General features: G+C 45.0%; 1 protein-coding gene across 2 annotated transcripts in view; it reads right to left on the bottom strand.

Annotated features, from left to right (window-relative positions):
• The window catches only part of GTF2F2 (general transcription factor IIF subunit 2), a 993146-nt gene that overhangs the window by 98208 nt on the left and 872355 nt on the right, over positions 1 to 22583 (bottom strand). For both annotated transcript variants that reach the window (XM_085621825.1, XM_085621826.1), the window contains one exon: positions 17754 to 17897. In XM_085621825.1, the coding sequence (XP_085477951.1) occupies positions 17754 to 17897 (144 nt within the window). The remainder of the gene's footprint in view (positions 1 to 17753; positions 17898 to 22583) is intronic.

The raw sequence follows: 22583 nt of genomic DNA, 5'->3' as shown, positions 1-22583 counted from the left end.
GTACTATTTCTATCGACTATACGCATTACGCGTGAGTGTTTCCACTCTGCACCTGAATCCCGTGGGCCTCCCACTTCCTAACAGTTGGTAGTGTAGTGTAGCCCCAGCGATTCCCTAGGCCTAGGCCTATTCTATTTCCGTGACAGTGGTCCTTATACCACTTCTTTAGTATATGGTTTGCGTGGCCCCTAGGGCCTAACTGTATTACTTACCTGTGTGACTTAATGTATGCTTGAATAAGACTGTGTTGTACTTACCTCGAATCTCATAAAGAGTGCTGAGGGTTTGACTAGAATAAATACACTTTATTTTATATATATATATATATATATATATATATATATATATATATATATATATATATATATATATATATATATATATATATATATTGATTCCAATGGTGCCCTTCAGCTTTGAGAACGCACTCGGCAACTGCCTCCCGTGGGGTTTAAACATCAGCTTGTGTCAGCATTCCTGGAATTAAATCATCGCCCGACGCGTTTCAGCGTCAGCTTCATGGCCCACTGGAGGGTAACAATGGATTTAATAATCATGTGCACAGCGGAGCCCACTGGAGGGTTTAAACTGTAAGTGACTCCATTTTCGGACTACAAGTCCCAGCATGAAATTGACATACTGACGCACTGCGCAAAGCCCACTGGGGGTATTTAAATTCAACATGCTGTAACGGAAAATGTTTGGAGCCATCTGCTGTGTGTGTGCCAATCACCCATGATTAAGAGGCAGGAGAAGCCTTGAAACGCGTTGGGAAAGAGGACAATAATTATGCATGCTGATGCTCGTTTTTCAATTTGAAATAAACCTTTTGGTTACCTCTGCAGTGAGTGCGCTCTTGTTGCTTTGGGCACTCTTTGTTTGAAATAATTACACGGCAGCCCTGCCGTGAAGAGATGCACCGTCCCTCGATCACTGGGAGGCTGGAGTTGGAACTTTGCCAAACTCGTTTCAGCACTTCAGAGGAGAATAAATTAAACCAGCGTCAGCTTCATGGCCCACTGGAGGGTAACAATGGATTTAATAATCATGTGCACAGCGGAGCCCACTGGAGGGTTTAAACTGTAAGTGACTCCATTTTCGGACTACAAGTCCCAGCATGAAATTGACATACTGACGCACTGCGCAAAGCCCACTGGGGGTATTTAAATTCAACATGCTGTAACGGAAAATGTTTGGAGCCATCTGCTGTGTGTGTGCCAATCACCCATGATTAAGAGGCAGGAGAAGCCTTGAAACGCGTTGGGAAAGAGGACAATAATTATGCATGCTGATGCTCGTTTTTCAATTTGAAATAAACCTTTTGGTTACCTCTGCAGTGAGTGCGCTCTTGTTGCTTTGGGCACTCTTTGTTTGAAATAATTACACGGCAGCCCTGCCGTGAAGAGATGCACCGTCCCTCGATCACTGGGAGGCTGGAGTTGGAACTTTGCCAAACTCGTTTCAGCACTTCAGAGGAGAATTAATTAAACCAGCGTCAGCTTCATGGCCCACTGGAGGGTAACAATGGATTTAATAATCATGTGCACAGCGGAGCCCACTGGAGGGTTTAAACTGTAAGTGACTCCATTTTCGGACTACAAGTCCCAGCATGAAATTGACATACTGACGCACTGCGCAAAGCCCACTGGGGGTATTTAAATTCAACATGCTGTAACGGAAAATGTTTGGAGCCATCTGCTGTGTGTGTGCCAATCACCCATGATTAAGAGGCAGGAGAAGCCTTGAAACGCGTTGGGAAAGAGGACAATAATTATGCATGCTGATGCTCGTTTTTCAATTTGAAATAAACCTTTTGGTTACCTCTGCAGTGAGTGCGCTCTTGTTGCTTTGGGCACTCTTTGTTTGAAATAATTACACGGCAGCCCTGCCGTGAAGAGATGCACCGTCCCTCGATCACTGGGAGGCTGGAGTTGGAACTTTGCCAAACTCGTTTCAGCACTTCAGAGGAGAATAAATTAAACCAGCGTCAGCTTCATGGCCCACTGGAGGGTAACAATGGATTTAATAATCATGTGCACAGCGGAGCCCACTGGAGGGTTTAAACTGTAAGTGACTCCATTTTCGGACTACAAGTCCCAGCATGAAATTGACATACTGACGCACTGCGCAAAGCCCACTGGGGGTATTTAAATTCAACATGCTGTAACGGAAAATGTTTGGAGCCATCTGCTGTGTGTGTGCCAATCACCCATGATTAAGAGGCAGGAGAAGCCTTGAAACGCGTTGGGAAAGAGGACAATAATTATGCATGCTGATGCTCGTTTTTCAATTTGAAATAAACCTTTTGGTTACCTCTGCAGTGAGTGCGCTCTTGTTGCTTTGGGCACTCTTTGTTTGAAATAATTACACGGCAGCCCTGCCGTGAAGAGATGCACCGTCCCTCGATCACTGGGAGGCTGGAGTTGGAACTTTGCCAAACTCGTTTCAGCACTTCAGAGGAGAATAAATTAAACCAGCGTCAGCTTCATGGCCCACTGGAGGGTAACAATGGATTTAATAATCATGTGCACAGCGGAGCCCACTGGAGGGTTTAAACTGTAAGTGACTCCATTTTCGGACTACAAGTCCCAGCATGAAATTGACATACTGACGCACTGCGCAAAGCCCACTGGGGGTATTTAAATTCAACATGCTGTAACGGAAAATGTTTGGAGCCATCTGCTGTGTGTGTGCCAATCACCCATGATTAAGAGGCAGGAGAAGCCTTGAAACGCGTTGGGAAAGAGGACAATAATTATGCATGCTGATGCTCGTTTTTCAATTTGAAATAAACCTTTTGGTTACCTCTGCAGTGAGTGCGCTCTTGTTGCTTTGGGCACTCTTTGTTTGAAATAATTACACGGCAGCCCTGCCGTGAAGAGATGCACCGTCCCTCGATCACTGGGAGGCTGGAGTTGGAACTTTGCCAAACTCGTTTCAGCACTTCAGAGGAGAATAAATTAAACCAGCGTCAGCTTCATGGCCCACTGGAGGGTAACAATGGATTTAATAATCATGTGCACAGCGGAGCCCACTGGAGGGTTTAAACTGTAAGTGACTCCATTTTCGGACTACAAGTCCCAGCATGAAATTGACATACTGACGCACTGCGCAAAGCCCACTGGGGGTATTTAAATTCAACATGCTGTAACGGAAAATGTTTGGAGCCATCTGCTGTGTGTGTGCCAATCACCCATGATTAAGAGGCAGGAGAAGCCTTGAAACGCGTTGGGAAAGAGGACAATAATTATGCATGCTGATGCTCGTTTTTCAATTTGAAATAAACCTTTTGGTTACCTCTGCAGTGAGTGCGCTCTTGTTGCTTTGGGCACTCTTTGTTTGAAATATATATATATATATATATATATATATATATATATATATATATATATATATATATATCTGTTGTGGTGTCCTTTCATTTGGTATTCAAGGGATTATATATGGTATCGCAGCTGGCTTCACATGCCATTCAGAGTTTAGCCTAAGACTGCTCTTGTCCATGCTACCATTAGGATAGCTGGTCTATAAGGTTGACTTTACAACCAATCACCATAAGGGTTGTTTGGACTGATATAAGGTGTACACTAGAACTAGTGACATCATACATCAGGCCAACTTCTCACACTCACCCTCCAACAAAATCTTCCGAGCATCTTGTCTGTTGTCCTCTGGGATGAGATCAATAAAGCTTGCCATTTTTGACCACATCTGGCGGTCATAACGCCCTATTATGGCCAAGGAGTTGGCTGCCCTGATGGATGCAGCTGCCATCATTGAAAAATTTTTGCCAATCAAATCCAGGCGTCGTCCTTCCCTATCCGGCGGTGTAGTGACAGGTGCTGCCGGATTTTTAGATTTTTGTTGGGCTGCCTGTGAGATAACCGAATCTGGCCGAGGTTGGCCAATGAGACAGGAAGGACTGTTGGCAGGAGCACGGTATTTTTTGTCAATCCGTGGAAGCACCGCTGGCACTGATGCTGGGTTTTTCATAATTTTAACTCCTTCCTTCGAAATGTAGTCAATGATAGGGATAGCCCTCGTAACCTTCCTTGACTCCTCTTTAAAATCGTGAAGAAAACAGTCAGACTGTTCAATGGTAACCGGCAAGTGGAACCTGGTCGCAGCGCGCTGCATTAGGTTATGTAATCCCCCTAGATCGTCTGGGGGCGAATCAGATGGTAGAGGGGTGGGTGGCGAAGGCATAGGGATGATATAAGAATCCCAAGGGTCTGCTGGGTCTGGTAGCTAGCCCTCTTCGAATTCCTCTTCAGAGGTTGAATCTTGACCCTGACGCGGGTCCTGTGGAGGGTCAGGCAGTTGAGGCGTTGGGGCTGGATCCTCAGGCAAAGGCAATGGGTCCGGCTGCGGCGCAGTCCGCGGAACCTGTGGAGTGGCTGGCTGCGATGGAAAACGCTGCTTATAATCTGCAAGCATTGCTTGCAAGTCCTGAATTAAAGTCGGAGGCAGATGTGACATCTCACTCTGACGAGGTTGTCTGTAGGAAGGTCTATGATGCGGAAAGACTATATCTTCCTGATAGTAATGCCCCTGATAATTGTCCTCCTCTTCATCATCGTCATCTTGACACTTGATGTGCAGTTCAGAAGGATGGCGAGCGATCCCAAAGGGCCCTTCATCATCGTCATCCTCATAATCCTCATCCTCACCCTGCACATATGTTTCTAGGAGATGTGAGGGGGTAAACGGTGATATATCGCGACATTCCTGTTGTTGAAAAGTCTTTAGCTGAAAACTCCTGGTGGAAATAGGAGTGGAATGAGCGGGCGCCATTACAAGAGTCTGAGGCTGAACCGGTAAATCTCCAGGCGATGTTAGTAGATTTTTAGTGTCCATCGTCGACGAGGTCGTAGTCGACGGGGCTATCGTCGACGGACTTATCGATTGGATCGTCGTCGACGGAGTCGTCTTCGTCGACGAGGTCATCGTCGACGGGGGCTTCGTCGCCGAACTCGTCGTCGACGAGCTCGACGTCGACGGGGTCGTCGTCGACATGACCTTCGATGACGAGATCTTCGTCGACGGGATCGTCGTCGACGGGACCTTCGACGACGAGATCTTCGTCGACGCTTCTCTTTTCGACGATGAAAGGCTCGCCGATGGCATCGTCGACGACGGGCTTTTTTGAGAGGATAGTAATCCTCGTAGACAGAATAGGTGAGGTAATGGCCGTCGTCGAGATGGTTTCAGTCAATGAAGGAGCAGATGAGGTGACAGAAATCGTAGGTGGAGAGAAAGCCAGAGATTTTGAAAGGCTTTTACTCACAGTTTGCGTCGTAGCCTTGACCGTAGAATGCTGAGGAGAGTGCGCTGATTCAGAGGAAATTTTGGGACTTCTCTGAACAGAACCAGAAGTAGAATGGTGAGATTTCTGGCGCTTCTTCCCCTCACTGGAAGAACTGTCCTGTGATCTAGCTCTCTTGCTAGAAGTAGAGGCTCTGTCATCCTCCTCAGCCGAAGAGGATTTGAGCCACAAAAGCACTCTCGCCTCCCTATCCCTAAGAGTCTTGGTAGGGAAGGTGCGGCAAATCTTGCAATCTCTTGCCTCATGTTTAGGATAGAGGCAGTAGATGCAGTCCAAATGTTGATCATCAACATGGACCCTCTTCTTGGCGCAGGTCCTGCAGGATTTAAACAAGGCCTTCTTGTCAGACATGCTGTTAGCAAGTTGAAAACTGAGAGGCACTAAGGGAGACTCCCTTCCACACGACGTGCGGTGAAAATCTGAGGAGAACTGGCTCTGCTGAGAGGTTTCTAGAAGGGTGCTGGTGTCTGATTGGTTGTTACCAAATTCTTGGTTTCTTTTGCATAATGAGGTAGATAGGCTACTAAGATCTAGGCTTTAGGCCTTTTCTTTGGGCCTACTACTACTACTAATGATTTGGCACTACTTTTTTATTTACCGGGGACTCCCGCCTCGGCGACGGGGAATGATTCAGGCATGTCAATCTATGAAAGATACCCCAATACTGGATAACTACAATATCCTTTTTACCAGCCATTGACTACCACTCCCATGACCCTTCGCGGGCGGAAGTCTAGTCTCATTAACTCCCGGTGTCCGACCACCATTCAGACCCTGTCTGTTGGACTGACGCCGCCATTCATGGCGCTTATTCCTTGCGGTGAGAGACTTCACACGCTTTACATACAACTGCGCTTATACTTGTTGCCAGCTGGGACTCATAGGCAAGACCCTAGTTGCGCGCAAGTATTTTACACCACTGCGCTTATACCCATAGCCTGCTGGGACTCATAGGCAAGACGCTAGTTGCTCACAAGTATTCCATGTCCTAATTGCCTAAGTGCTATCACACGCCGGCGCCTGCTATTACACACATGCAGTGCACTCGGTTACAGCAGCACCTTCCGCGTTGTTAGGGCCCGTGGTACGAGATTATAGCTACTTCAAGCCCTTTTATAACATCCGCATATATTGCCCATGCCCCCCCTTTTCCATAACAGCTAGCAGTGCCTGTGAAGGCATATATAGATGGTTACACGTACCACCGCGGCAGAGTACTGTTATTTGGCGAGTCCCCTGTATATCGCGCTCATACCCGTTAGTTTGGCTGATTGTTCCCCCAGATGGGGGACTTTCTTACTATCTGTGCAAGTGATTGGCCTTTCATAAGGGATCTCTGTGGGCACAATTACTGGTCATTTGTCCCCGTCTTGCACCAGCGTTACTCTAATGCTTAACAATAAAGCTCACATGTGGTTTCCAATGTTCACCAGTTCATAGTGGGACACTGGTCTACATTGACACCACACTGCTTATCTCTAACTGACTCATACTATAGGATTTCTCTAGATTCTGTATTCTTTCTCTTACGCCACCCCTTTCCTTTTATCAGGTTGGTGTTTGTACCTTGTACTACCAGTACCAGACAGATGTGGTAACTTTTCTAACCTAAATAGGTAAGAGCCACTGAAGTGAACACTGATAATAGACTATCAGTGAGTTAGCCTTGCCTAATATAGTTGGGCTTATGAATGTCAGTTCTGATTTGTTACAGTTACAGATACACGATCTTTGTTTGTCTCAACTACAGGTTCACTCAGGGGATTTGACTGAACACGAAAGTATCTGGTTCAGTATTAAGACAACATTGCTATTCTCATTGTTATTTTCTAAATTTGATTTGCACTAATTTGCACTCAAGCAGTAGCTGCCAATTACGATCCTGATGAAAGCCTCAACACTTTTTTAGGTCATTAAGGCTGAAACAAGTTGATCTCACTAGTGTAGCCATTTCGAATCTGGATAGGCTCATTACACAGCTTATTGTTTTTTAATCTTGCCACAGGGGAGCTGAAAATAGTTCACCGCTACGTCTGTAGGCTGTTTTTATTCACACACACTTTTTCAGCACTGCACATTGTTGTCCCACACACCACGCTCACATAGGGTTTTAGGATAACCCATGTGCCCACATTGAAAAACATCCCTGAGCTCCCCCCTCGTAGAGAGGAGGTTGTAGCCCGCGCTAGAACTAGGTTCTGACGCAAGGAGGCACCCCTATGATGAAGCATGACACCATTGGTGTGTGAGGGGAGTCGTTCTTTAAAAGGGATACTCCCTTGTTCTCCCTTGTTTTGAGAAATAGTGTTTCTCCTGTGCACATCTTTATCTAACTGACATTGCCTGGGCCCGTGGGTTTCTTTGTGTGTTGAAGGTTAATAGTGGGGAGTGTACCCACGCTGGTCCTAAAACCTCCTCTAGGGTCCCCCCTCTTTGTGTGTGATACGCCACTTGTATGTCTGGGCCCAGTGGCTGTGTGGTAGGAAGTTTGTAGGTACCTGCACATTCCTGTAGTTTACGTCACAGAAATGCAAGGAAAATTTGTGTTTTTATTAAATGTTTCACCATTGCAGGGTATTCTGGGCAAGAAAACATTGGGGGATCCACGCAGGTGATGCCTCTCTGGACTCCCCTGGATATCTACTTTTCAGAAATGTTTAGGTTTGTTAGGTTTCCCAACATGGTTTCCGACCCCGGGACTAATTAGTACACCTACCGCAGTTATCATTGTCGCCACAATATGGTCTGGGCCCTTCCCTGTCGTGGGCCCTGGCCCACTAACACAAGTAAGGAACCATTTTTATCAGGAGATCTGGGGGAATGCTGGGTGGTAGGAAATGTAGGAAATTTGTGCTGGCCAAGTGACCACACAACTTTCCTAATCAGTAATGTGATTAAAATGTGACTTTTTAGCTACATTTGAGGTTTGCAGAGTATTCTGGGTAAGAAATGCAAGGAAAATTTGTTTTTTAGGCAAAGTTTGAGCTTTGCAAGGGATTTTCTGTGTCTAGTTTTAAAAACATATAGAGGTTTGCTAGGTTTCCCTAGGTGCCGGATGAGCTAGGCCCAAATCCACATCTACATACGTTGCACAAATCAGGTCAGTTTTGAGTGAAAAAATGCAATGTATCAATGTTGCGTTTTGGGCCATTTCCTGTCACGGGCACTAGCCTAACCCACACAAGTGAGATACCATTTTCATCAGAAGACTTAGGGGAATATTAGGTGGAAGTAAGTTTGTGGCTTCATGTACATTTCAGAACTTTCCCTCACAAAAATGAGGAAAATGTGGTTTTTAGTCAAAGTTTGAGGTTTGAAGGGATTCTGGGTAAAAAACCTAGTGAGACTCATGCAAGTCTCCCATCGATTCTCCTAGGAGTCTAGTTTTCACAAAGGCATGAGACTGGCAGCAAACGCTTGACAATGAGTTACTTTTGGTCTGCGGTTAGCTAAGACCTTTTGATTCTACTAATATTATGTGCAGAACATAATTAGTTATGTAGGTTTTCAGACCGACAATCTATTAGTCAGTTGTGTCATTCATATTTTTCTTCCACCCACTCCAGCAGGTATCATGGAACAATAGGTCAGCCCACTTAATTGGCTGACTGCACTGTGTGCTATGGCATGATACCATTCCACAAGGAGGCCATCCACACACAAAGCAGTTGTATTCAGTGACAGGGACTACTATGGTAATGCATGCTTTCTTTTTTGTGAGATCAAAAACATATTTTTGCCTTAAGCCAATATTTATTTAACTGACGAGGGCCTGGCAGCTTCTCTAACAAAGTTCTGTAAAAATCATGAGAGAACAAAATGTGAATTTCCAAAAGGCTGGCAGCCAACACCAGTTATTTAGGGAAGGGGGAATTACTTTTTTCAAAATGTAGGTCTTATTACTTCGCTCTATTATTTTGTAGCGTTATATTTAGCATCACCTGTTCATCTAACATTTACTGAATACTCTCAAGATTCCTAGGTCCAGGCGTGAGTAGCTCATCCAGTCAAGTTTTTTAGGTCTCACCTAGGCAGAGCGGTCTCTTCAAGACAAGCTGTACTCGGATATGAACTTTAAGCTACGCGCATCATTTCAATTGGCTCCTATTTCTGTCCTTTGTAAATGGTGGCTTTCAATTTGTGAATAGGCTCAGTAGCCCCTTCCTTAGTTCCTCCCTCTCTTCTCTGGTACCTCTCATGAGGACAGCCCCTCTTACATGTGTCCTAACTCTCTGGGTTTCATTAACAGTTACTGAGCACTATTTAGTAAATTAATGTCGTGTTGAAGTAGGCACGACATGCTGTCTGGCTTTTGCAACCCACCCTGGTATCCCGCTTCTGCAACCCGTGGTGCTGCAAAGTGTGCGTTACAATTAAATTTACATAGTAATGCATTTTTTTTTTTTACTATTTATTAATTGTCTTAGCATTCGCAGAATGCCGCACTTTAGCTGAACACGTTTAAAGATAAAGCTTGGCGTACCACGATTGCTTCAAAAGTAAATAAATAACAAATAAAAGATGTGGGGCCACCACATCTGTGTTACATTTATTTACTTTTGTAGCAATCGCGGCACCCCATGTTTTACATTTAAACATATCAAGCTAAAGCACTGTGCGCCGTGATTGCTACAAAAGTAAATAAATAGAAAAAATGCTGTGGGTGGACTCCTTTTTTGTTCAATTTGTTTATTTTTGTAGCAATCAGGGCACACTGTGCTTTAGCTTTAAACATCTTAAGCTGAAGCGCGGCGTGCCACAATTGCTACAAAAGTAAACAAATAGAACAACAAAAGCAGACGCTGGATTTCTTTTCCATTTATTTACTTTTGTAGCAATCGCAGCACACCGCACTTTAGCTTTAAATATTTGAAATTAAAGCGCGGCATGTCATGATTGCTACAAAAGTAAATAAATTAAAAGAAATGCGGCGGACGAAATCGTGCTTTTAGACACGACGCTGTAGTCTTTAAAATGGCAGCTGCGCTTTTTTTTGTTCTGTGCGGCTCAATAAAAGCAACCTTTACCACATTATTTATTTATTTTTTACCTGCATGCCATGCCGCACTTTCACTTTTATAATAGCGGCTACGTGCCTAGCTTTTGGGCCCACTGCGCTTGATCTTTAAAAGGGCGGCCACGCTTTTAATTTCTTCTGACTGGCATGCCCAAAACAACTTTGCACATATTTTCCAATTTTAGCCAGTGCGCCTTGCCGCGCTTTCACTTTAATAATAGCGACTGACCTGTCAGTTTTGTTTATTTCTGTTGGTTTGCACTCAGCCACTGCAAACAAGAAAATGAAAAAAAATAAAAAAATTATCATTTACAATGCCAATAGCTCTAACTTTCACAAATGTGAGACCTATTGCATTGCAAATGCTTGTTTCTTGGTACTAAGGGATTTGTAGTCCTATTTATTACATTTTAAAATTTGGACCACAATGAAGTCCTGTTAAATCTAGTCCGTATGAACTAATCAAGATTTAGCAAATTTAGAGTTCTACAAATGTTTTCACTAAGGTCTGGAGATTTATTATGTGTTAATAGTCGGCTAAGTACTTCTCTGACAGAGTATTATTATCTATCTACAACTTGGGTTCTCCAGCACCCTCGGCAGGTAAAATCATTGTAACAATATCACCTCATTCGGAAGAGTGTATTTCCAGAAAGAAAATCCGCCATATAAATGGTTGTATGAGTCACAATCAATCAATCAATCAAAGCATTTGTGCAGCGAACCACTTATCCGTGAGGGTCTCAAGGCACTAAGGGGTGGGGGAAAGCTGCTTCAGTTCGAAAAGCCAGGTCTTGAGGAGTCTTCTGAAGGTCAGAAGGTCTTGGGTCTGCCGTAGGCGGATGGGGAGGGTGTTCCATGTCTTGGCAGCGAGGTGGGAGAATGATCTGCCGCCGGCGGTCACTCTTCGGATACAGGGGACAGTGGTGAGGACGTGGTCGGCTGAGCGGAGCTGGCGGGAGGGGGTGTAGAAGCGGAGTCTGCTGTTGAGGTACGCTGGTCCGGTGTTGTGGATTGCTTTGTGTGCGTGGGTTAGGAGGTTGAAGGTTATCGTCCTGTTGACGGGGAGCCAGTGCAGGTGTCTCAGGTGGGGTGTGATGTGGCTGCGGCGAGGGGTGTCGAGGATCAGGTGTGCGGGGGTGTTCTGGATGCGTTGGGAGCCGCTTCAGGAGTTTGGCCGAGGCTCCTACATAGAGGACGTTTCCGTAGTCCAGTCTGCTGCTGACGAGGGCCTGGGTCACCGTCCTTCTCGTCTTGGTGGGGATCCACTTGTAGATCCTGCGGAGCATGCGGAGGGTGTTGAAGCAGGAGGAAGAGAAGGCATTGACCTGCTTCGTCATGGAGAGGGTCGAGTCAAGGATGACCCCTAGGTTGCGTGCGTGGTCGGTGGGCGTTGGAGCTGTTCCTAGTGCGGTCAGCCACCAGGAGTCGTCCCAGGCCGAGGGCGTGGATCCGAGGAGGAGGACCTCCGTCTTGTCCGAGTTCAGCTTCAGTCGGCTGTTTCTCATCCAGTCGGCGACGGCCTTCATTCCTTCGTGGAGGTTGGTTTTGGTGGTGAGGGGGTCTTTGGTGAGGGAGAGGATCAGCTGAGTGTCATCAGCTTAAGAGATGATGTTGAGGTCGTGCAGTCCGGCGACGTGGGCGAGCGGTGACATGTAGATGTTCAACAGCGTTGGGCTGAGGGATGAGCCCTGTGGTACGCCGCAGATGATCTCGGTGGCTTCGGAGCGGAAAGAGGGGGGGAGGCGGACGCTCTGTGTTCTTCCGAAGAGGAAGGAGGTGGTCCAGTCCAGGGCTTTCTCTTGGGTCCCGGCGTCGTGTTCGTAGTGTGCGGTGTCGAAGGCGGCTGACAGGTCCAGGAGGATGAGGGCCGCGATTTCTCCGTTGTCTAGCAGGGTCCTGATGTCGGTGGCGGCGATGAGGGCAGTTTCGGTGCTGTGGTTGCTGCGGAACCCGGACTGGGATGGGTCCAGGATGCTGTTCTCCTCGAGGAATCTGGTCAGTTGTTGTTCGACGGCCTTCTCGATGACTTTCGCCGGGAACGGGAGCAGGCATTGAATGTAGGGCGGTATGCTGTTGCAGGTTATGGGTTGACAACACACCGAATGGTCGCATCAAACTAGGTAACAGGGCGGCCCTAAGGCGGTTCTTAGAGCCCTTTAGTTCTTCAGTGCGTGTCCAGCACGCTGTCCGTGTTTTCGTTTTCGCCGCAGCATAGCTGTTTACTCTCCAGCACAGACGCCGGCCGCAGCGGAACGGAAAGCTGCCGCAAATAAAAGCCCCTGGAGTTGGCAAAGGCCCCCAGGGCCTGGATTCACCAGGACCCACCTCCCCCAAATCCCCGCCTCAAAACCTCCGGCCGAAATCCCCGGTGGTGACGCGGATGCGAACAGGCGGAAGGGGCTGATGGTGGCGGTGGACGGGAAAGGAGGTTTTGGCGCCCGGTGAAGGCAGTAGGGAACAGCAGAAAGGCGCAGTGGAGCACCAAGCAGAGATTAAAAGGAGAAAGAAATGCGTGTTCATTTGGTGATATTTATGGCATCATTTGATGAATCCACCTAAAACATGGCAGCTACTTAGTATTCTTGCAACTCTGAAAGCCACTGACAACCGCTGTTGTTGCCATATTGCCGTACTGCGTGAACGTGACCCTGACGTCGACATCGACGTGAGCCGGAGCCGGGAGCAGGATCAGGAGCCGGAGCCTAAACGCGTCCTACACGTGCTCGCAAGAGTCTGCACAAAAGACTGCTGAGTGTTGAGTTAACCCCCTGCTGGTCCACGGCGTTATTAGCTCGTCTTCCCCCCCAAGCGCAGTGTGAGTCCTCGCTCAGCAGGGGATTGAAGTGAGGGGGAAAGGAAAGAGCGCACCTTAAGCGCGGTGGAGGAAAGGCGAAATTAGCATGGAAGGTGCCTTCTGGAGGAGCAATCTGAATTAGGCTCCACACAAGCTCCATACAATTCAATACTTGTAGCTGATGTGCGAGGAGGAACTTTCTTCACTGTTCTTCATTGTCTGATTGTATTGGATGTTGGATGTAGGGTGAAGAAGGGCACGGCATAAGTACAAGGCACAACAGAGGTAATTGAAAAGTAAAAAAAAACACGTCAATTGTTAGTAATTAAATCAAGTTTTTGTCCCCCCCCTCCCACATCGTCCAGAGGTCTGTGTTTGATATATTGGGGCAGGTCTTGGGGACAATATTGCGTGGGCATGCAAAGTTCAATTTGAAGTGCTTAAATGGCCCCTCGGAGAAATAAAAGCGTATTGGATCCAGTGCAGAAAGAAAGGGCAACTGCAGGAGATCAAAACACCTCTGGGGGGAATTTGATCGGCCCAGGGGCAGAGCCAAAATCCAAACGCGTTCAAAAGAAAAAAGTGAAAGCCTCTAAAGAGACACTACTTGAGGAAGTAAGGGAGGCATAGCATCCAACTCCCTCAAAGAATTCGTTGGGAAGCACTTTAAAAGGGTCTTTTCTCCGGCTAAATCCCCGGCTACAGAAGAAGGGGATGAATTATGGAAAGGGGGGTCCTCCTTAATCTTTGACGAACGAACAATGGACTCGATAAACCTGGCTAATCAATCAGTACAGTCTTTGATAGGATTTAAGGGGGCAATAATGTCACAGCGACTTTCCTCATCCTGAGACTGCTATTACAGTCGCTTGATGAAGCAGAAAGACTGGATCAAAGGAAAAATGAAGAAGCAGCCCTAACCTTAGATGGAAGATTAAATGAGACAGAGGGTTCGGTCTCACACGGAACCAAGGGACCAGGGCATGTGATCAATACTGGTGCTATTAATGATGAATATCCACCCTTAGAGTCAAATATGGAAACCTCAGCAACACCAGCTTTTTCAATGCTGGAGCTAATGCTGATGTTACAAAAATCACTCCAAGGCCTGTTGGAAGTGTCTTTGCTAAACCATGACATTTTAAAAACTCAGAAAATGCACCTTTTTAAAATTGAGGGGGAATTACATGGTATCAGGGGGCAAATGCCATCAATGTTAAGACCTGTTTTGGACCCAGTACTGAAAGCCCCGGCAAGGGAGAGGGGGGGGGGGGGGGGGCTTGAAATGTTGATCCCCCGACGGTTAACCCAAATGTTGAATCACCAACTCCCAATCACGAAGTTTATGTTTCAAGATGACCGATGTTGGTAAAGAGAAGGGGTGGACACATAAGATACGGTTTGTCGAAATGTGCGAGAATGGTAGGAAGAAATGTACAAAGAAAGGATAAAATAAGAGTAATGAAAAAGAGAAGGGAGAAGAAGGATGAATTAGGAGTACATGATCAAGTATCTAAGTTTGAACCCCTTAATGTTGTGAGAGAAGTAGTGAGAGAAACAGGAACGAAAAGAATAAGTGTAGAGAAACCAGTTAGGGTGTTAGTAGAAAAGGAGATCAGTAATAGGAAGCAAAACCATCAGGATAAGGAGTTAAAAAATCTAAACCAAATGCCTCTTAAGGTAGCAAGAAATCCAGGTCTTATGACTTTACCTAATGATAAGTTATCACGAGGTATTAGCTCAGAGGAAGGGGCAAGAAATAATACCCAACCATCTCCGAGAGGTTCTAGATTGGAAGGGGAGGAGGATAAAGGGAACAAGTGGCTATACTTCGAAAAAGTGAAAATGGGAAGGCCGGAAAAAACGAAGAAAAATTCTTATTTAAATAGATCCCACCTACTGAACTCATTTGCCCACTGCCTAAATTTAAAAGGAATAGGATCCAAAGATCTTCGGCAGGTGGGTTTTCAAGCAACCAGTGATGGTAAGGAGTTCACTAGGGTACAGTTTTATTCTGACCTGGTTCAAGCAGCAGTGATAAATGCAGGGAAGGAGATATGAAAAGAAGGGATCAGGCTAGTGCCTAAAGAAGAAGTCGTCCCAGAAGTTAATGCTCGGCAACAGAAATCTTTCTTACGCTTCCATGCAGGCCTAGCAAAGAGACAAGTGCAGCTACCGGGAAATGAAGTAGATCAAGGGTTGGAAAACTTCAATATAGTAATAAATAATTCAGACTTGATGAAAGCCTGGAAGAACTGGAGCTATAGTACAAGCCCGGCAGGTCCTTCCCAGCGTTATATGGAGGGAACAGAATTTACTGGGCTATTGAGCGATGTAGAATAGGTAACGGGGCAGCCACATGGCATAAAATTGGTCTCTTGGAACATAATGGCCTCGGAACACAGCTAAAACAGGAAGTCTTAAAAAAGGTCTCGAAAAATAATGAGATCATCTGTTTACAAGAGACCTGGCTTTGTGGAGAGCCCCCTGTAGTTGAAGGGTTTCGACGAATCCATCGTTCGGCGATAAAATCCAGTCGTGGCCGTGCTTCAGGCGGCTCATTGATTCTATTATCTACAAATTTAGCGACTAGGGTATCCCAGTTATTTGTGACATGTAAGTGGCTTTTGGCCTGTAGGATATTGACAACGTTTATTAACAAAAAATATGAAAATATGTTGATTTTAAATGTTTATATGCAATGGGGCTCACAGGAAGAATATGGGCTCGAATTGGGACATTTTTCTGGCAGATCTCCCCGCAGTGCTGGAAATAGAAAAAAGTGCGAGTTCGCCTATAAATAGAAATAAAGTGCCCTGTCTTTTATACGTCGACGATCTTGTGATCCTTGACCAAACCGGAATGGGACTCCAAAGAAAATTAAATGTGTTTGAAAATTACTGTGATAAAAAGTTTTTAATTTTAAATATGGATAAAACAAATGTCTTACAGTTTGGGAAGAGAGTTAAAAATAAAAAAATTTAATTGGTTTTTAGGACAAGCTAAATTAGAAATTGTAAGTGAATACAAATACCAAGGCCTTTGGTTTGACAGTACATTGAAGTGGTATACCCATCTGGAGGCACAAGTTGCAAAAGCCTCCACGTCAGTGTGTGGCCTGAAAAAATGTAATAAAGAATATGGCGACATATCACATAGACCCTTGTTAAATGTATTTGAAGCCGTGATCCCCCCGCAAGTTCTGCATAGTGCAGAAGTGCTCTATTTGAGTGGCAAAAGGGGTTGGGATCGTGAAGAAGGAAAGACCATAAAAATGCTGCTGTCTTTACCAAGTAGTGCCATGATCCAAGCAATTAGAATGGAGGTAGGGCTAACAGCCTGGAATGTAAAGACCCAAATGTCCTTATTAAGATTCTGGAAACGCCAGGAGTTAGGGGGTGCGCAAAATATTTCAACATGGTGTAGAGAAGAAATTATAACTAGTAGCCTAGGTTGGGCACGGGATGTAAGGAAAACCCTCCAGTCCGTAGCGGCGCATTTTAAGTTGAGCCTCTCGCAGCTATCCTTGGACATAGTCTTTACAAGGAAAATACTTAGGGATCAAGGCCTTCAATGCTCTAGATCACAAGACCTTGATTATCTGAGGGTGAACAAATCAGTTAATTGGGTAAGGAGCGCATGGGAAAGGGAGGACTGGTTCCCATATTTGGACTTTTTGCCTAATAAATGGTTAAGACACGAAATTCTACGGGTTCTAGTGGGTATTAACCCATGGAAGTCGGATGGAAAAATAAAAGTAGCATTGATCCAAATGGATGGTATCTGTAAATGTGGCATAGGGGTAAGAAATGATATTTTGCATATATTGCTCGATTGCACATTGATTTTAGCGATCCGAAAAGCATTTTTACGACCAATATTTTTAAAATATAAGGTGAACTTACGTGCTCAAGCGGCTTGTCTTTTTATGGATATGTCATCCCTAGATACTACAATTGCTTTAGGGAAGCTCCTGAAAGCAACACATGACTTTATAAAGGAGAAATTAAAAAAGGGATGCTGATTTAAAAATGTTTTTAAATGTCCTCCCAAAAGTGAGAATTTTAGGGATCTATATATTTTTTGTAAATTGTGATAAAATGTATTGTGTTTTTTTTTTCTATGTTGCACTATGAGGATCCAAAGTTGTGTATGGTTTTAAAGACTATGGTCTAAATAAACATTGTTTATCTCTCTCTCTCTCTCAGTGCGTGGGCTAATCAGAAAACAATTAAGTTCAAAGGCAACTCTCACTCTCTAAAAAGAGCTAGTCCCACCGCCCCCAAACATCAAATACTGATCGTCGATGTTGGTGCGTAGGCTCTTAATTTCCAAACACATTAATAAGTTTCCTGAAGTCAGACTTAAGTATATGCAAGTGAACTGGTTTGTTCGATCACAGTTAAACCTGTTTGTAAGTCATGTCCTATTAGTGATCTCTTGTTGATATGTACTGTGGCTGCGGACACACCTGAAGAACTTCATTTCATCACATGGTCCAGGATTCGAACAAAACAGCCCCAACACATGTGGAAAAACCAACTGAAAGCGGTTCAAACAAGGCAGGAAAGGTCTTAAGGAATCCATGCACACTGTAATGGGATCGTACATACCACAGGCTGTTTTGTGATGTCCACCAGGTCCTTAATGGTGTAATATTGGTGCTTTTCAAATGCTGAGAACAACATGTTGAGAACCTGCTGCTTCTCACCCCGAGCACGTTTGCCCTCTTCTTTCTTTCTTCTTTCACTCTCAATCTGTAAATCAGAAATAAATTATTTTGTACGGCATATATATCCATTCACTGTGACCTACTTTTTATAACATCGTTTGCAATACATTTTCCTTCATAATTATTTTTTGCTGCATAGCAGTTAAGAACAAGAAACTATAAATAACGAAGACAACGCCCTTATGCTTTTAAATAATTTGAGGTTTTTTTTTAGTTGCCTGTCGCTGTATGAGAATTTAGTGCCCTTGGTTATAAGGAAAACAATGGAAGAAAGACAGAACTCAGCTGGATACCTCAGTTGTTGCCCGTGTGATTCGCCCTAGCGGTGACATTGTGCACAGTTTAGTTTTACGAAGTCTGATTCTGCCCTGAAGCCAGGGTTCCAGAGTTTGGGAGCCTTCACTCCCAGGGACCGACCCCAAGCAACACACCACAGGACTGAACGTATATCATTGCACAATATTCAGAAATCACAACCAACGCTGGAGGTCGCATCCACATTTCATCCCAAAGCCTGGCTGCACAAGGGAGCCTCAATTAGGTTAGGAGTCGTGACTAGATTGACCATTTAAAGCACTATGGCTTTCAGACCGAGTCCAATTACGATACTATAAGTATTTTACTATCCTGCAGGATCACACAGTATGTCGATTCTCTTTGTACAGAGAGAGAGGGCTGCTGTTCAATACAGAAAGTAGTGTAAATAGATTCTAGAGAGAAACAGAACTGAAATCACTTGTTTTTTTATAGCGTGACTCACAAGTATACGCTGCCCATTAAATGCCTGTTTGGCTGAAGCCAGTAACAAGGGTGGCAGGCACACCCCAGTGCAGCATGTTATAATGCTATTATAGCATTCTGAAGTATGTGGGATTAATGCTCTATTAAAAAGATACTTTACGGGGACTTCAGGGAGTGAAGGACACAATCCTGTTACTAACTGTGCCCTCAATCCTCTTGCAGTTCCAGTTGGAATTCAAATAAAGTGTAACTGGGTGCGAGGTGGTGGGTGGAGCCCCTGCAGCTCCTTCCAAACTTCTTCAACCTACTTCTCTAAAGTTTTGATTCCAAGCATCAAAGAGAACGATTTAAAATGGTGGCAGAGCTACAAATACTGGTTTGCCTCTGTCCTCACTACAGCTGATGTGCATAACTACAATATGTTTTCCTTTATAAAATAGACTAGATCAAAGGCATCATGCCCTATGTTCTCAGCCTCCCCCTCTGCCCCCTCAGGAGATCCACTAATACCAGGCTCAGGTCATTTTCATCCGATAGGTCACTTTTACATCCACCAGGATATTATACAATCTTTAAACACAAACCGTCTACCTCATCATCAGAACTATGCTATCTCCATTTTTTTCAAAGACATTAAACGTTGTAAATCCAATCCAGGTCATGTCTGCAACCTTAGCATTTCATAAGGTAGATTCCTATATGCAATACATTTGGCATGGATCAGTTCCAGAACATAAAGCTTCAACTGACTCTCAAATTCACTCAAAGGTTCATTGAGATGCAGCTACTTCTTTCAATTAAAAATCATTTTATGTTTCTTTGCTACAATACTCGCTGAATCAAACTGGATCCAGGCTAGATCCATTTGAATTAGGCTTTTTCACATTTCAATGAATTGAGAAAGAAAAGGTGACTGTCACAGAGGATCTGCATAATCAAACAGATTGATGTTAATCATCCAGGACCTTGCTACTTTCAAAATCTTGAATTAATGTCTCTGTACTGAGAATAAGTAATCTCCCAACACCTTCAATTGGCTTTGATTTATTATTCAGAGAAATTGTAGACTGCCTAGGTTGCCTTGACAATCCCATATTGATTGCAGAGGCCTGCAATTTGCAATCATCTGGCCTACTCGTGTGTATAGAAACAATCAACATAGAATTGCACAGGACATTGGACTTACCCCTATATTTATGCCAACGGCATCTAAATCTAGATCAGCATTCCCAGTGAACGCTCCAACAACTTCAATCTGATTACACAGACCATCAAATCAATCCAGAACTTGAATAATAAAAACAATAGCTGCTGGTTAAACATTCCAAAAACAAACTTTATCACTCACTTATCGCACTGAACTCAAATCCACTTTGAATTCCACTCTGCCAACACTCGTCACAGACCAGAACATTATCGCCTGTAAGAAAGTAAAAAGCCTGGGAGTCAAGTGTGGTGCCTCACTATCAATGCACACAAACACATTCTCTTCAAGAAGCTGCACCTTCCCATTGACGCAGAAGAGGAGTCCTGGCCTGTTTTGCCAGGTCCATATCTTAAAGATAACTCAGGCTTTTAACACTCTTAAACTGGACCAGTCATACGGGTTACTTACCTTCGGTAACGATGTATCTTCTAGAGACGTTGTCTAGCCGCAGATTCCTCAACTTAGAATATCCCCAGACGTCAGACTGGATCCGGAAAATTCTTTGCAGCAGCACCTCTGCGCGTCAGGGGACGGCGCCACACGACCCCGCCCTGACATCGACGACGTACATGACGTCAGAGAGGTCTTATAAGTCCCTCCCGGCGCGCTGACGACAGTTTTCTTCAGAGAAACTTTTCCGCGGCACAACGTGGAGCCACCAACAAAAACTGTAAAAGTATGGGAACAGTGTGCGAAGGATGAAAAATCCGCAAAATAAATAAGGCGGATGGTGCAAAACACCATCATAAAAGACAGAACTATGCTGTGAGAAAGAACCCTGCATAGCGAAGCATAGGTACTTCCCAAAGTGAGCAAGAAGGGAAGAATATCCCAACAGACCAAAAAATAGACTGTCATTACCATGGAGAATTGTGACTAGTAGTACCATGTAGAACTGTACCTTCCAACAAGGATGGAGCACAGAAAGAACTGCAATGTACTGTAAGAAGGTATCTTCCTCACAGAAAGTACAGTAATGTACTTGAAGAAGGTATCTTCCCCTATAACAATGGAAGGTGGGTGGGAGGGAAGACAGCTGGAGAAGAAGAAGACTCTCCTGATGACAGTGAACGAAAAGGCACCACCTACAGCAAAAAGGCCCTTGGAGAGAGACAGCCCCATATGGTAATTCAGAATGGGGCGCAACTATGTGTGCTCCCTTGAAAGAAAACCAATGGCAACTGAAAGGCAAGAGGAGAAGCCCATCGGCAAGGTTCTCGCAGAGCGGGGAGGATGGGTGGGCGTTAAGGAATCTTCAGCTAGACAACGTCTCTACCAGATACATCGTTACCGAAAGTAAGTAACACGTACATCTGATAGAGACACCTAGCCGCAGATTCCTCAACTTAGAATAGATACCATAGCCATACCCCAGGGGGGTGGTGGGTCTGCGACAGAACCGCAGAAAGTGCTCAAGCACGGAGCCGGCAACAGAGTGACGGACAATGGGGAAGGCTGTGGCAGGACAACCAGACAGCAACCCAATTAGCTCAGAAGAACAAAAGATAACGGGAGGCAAGGCATCCCAAAAAATGCCATATTGGTGCTACACCATACCTGTATAAGTATGAGATGTAGAAACGAAACCAGCTATATAGCAAACAAAGAGAGAAAGAAAGAGTTCCGAACGAAGGAGGAAGAAGGACCCCTCTCAGCTTAATGGTGCATTATGTGGACACCAACCAAAGGTTGGGGAAAAACATGAAGCGATGCAACCATACCAAAGCCTACCAGCCTAGCCTATGGAAGGAAGGCCGGTGAAGCTACAGCCAGGAACCGAAGGGCGAGAGGTAGAAACTGAACAATGTCCTAGAAGAACAGGAGGAGGAAAAAAACACGCCAAGTGCAGACCCAGGCACTAATGTGGGGACAGGGAAGAGCAGGAACAATCTGAAGCACGCTGATGTGGGCCACCACTGAAACATGTACTGAGCCGACAGCCATAGAGACAACAAGGTGGCGTAGCTAAAAAAGGGCATAGAACTGCCCAACCATGCAGCTTGAAGATTAAGGTGAGAACCAACTTACGAAATACAGATGTAGGGCGCAGACCCTGGAACGACTGACATCAGAAGAGCTATCCCGCTTGCACAGTGGACATACTAGAGGGTGATACCTAATGAAAGGGGCACATCCGAAGAAAGTGGCAGCAGAGGCACCAGAGTACCACTAGGCATATAAATGTAGGAAAGAATCTAAGAATCGTAGACCACATCCTCCGACTGGGAGTAAAAATTAACCCTCGTCCAGAAAGAGAGATATTGTTCAGAATCTGCACACCAAGAAGGGAGCAGTGTAAAGCTGGGGAAGCACCCCAGGTAGTGCGACGGGGACCCTATTGCTGAAGATGCAGGAAAGGCAACACAGTACACCTAAATGTACTGAAAGACACCCTGTAGCGTAGACAAAGGGCAAGTTTGAGTGTAGGCCTAAAAGGCACCCTGATTCATGGAGATATAGGACCAAACCTTGTAGCAGCGAAGAGAGGTGGCGATGTCGGTAGAAGAGCACCCAAGGTAACATGCATATAAACACATATACAAATATATATATATATATATATATATCAAAGAAGGGTAAACAAGCCTCGACCGTGCAACATGGGTGGCATAGGAGCACACCTAGTGCATTAATGGCAGGTTGTATCCACATTCTAAGTTTGAAAAACACCATGAAAATCTCCCAAGGAGGAGAATGACGTATATAAGCAAGACGACCCATGACGCATCGACGAATGAGACAAGTGACAATATCGAGCACCGT

The sequence above is a fragment of the Triturus cristatus genome, chromosome 8, assembly GCF_964204655.1.
Source record: "Triturus cristatus chromosome 8, aTriCri1.1, whole genome shotgun sequence".
Taxonomy (NCBI): domain Eukaryota; kingdom Metazoa; phylum Chordata; class Amphibia; order Caudata; family Salamandridae; genus Triturus; species Triturus cristatus.
Note: the sequence above shows the minus strand (reverse complement) of the source record. Positions and strands in the feature narration are given on the sequence as shown.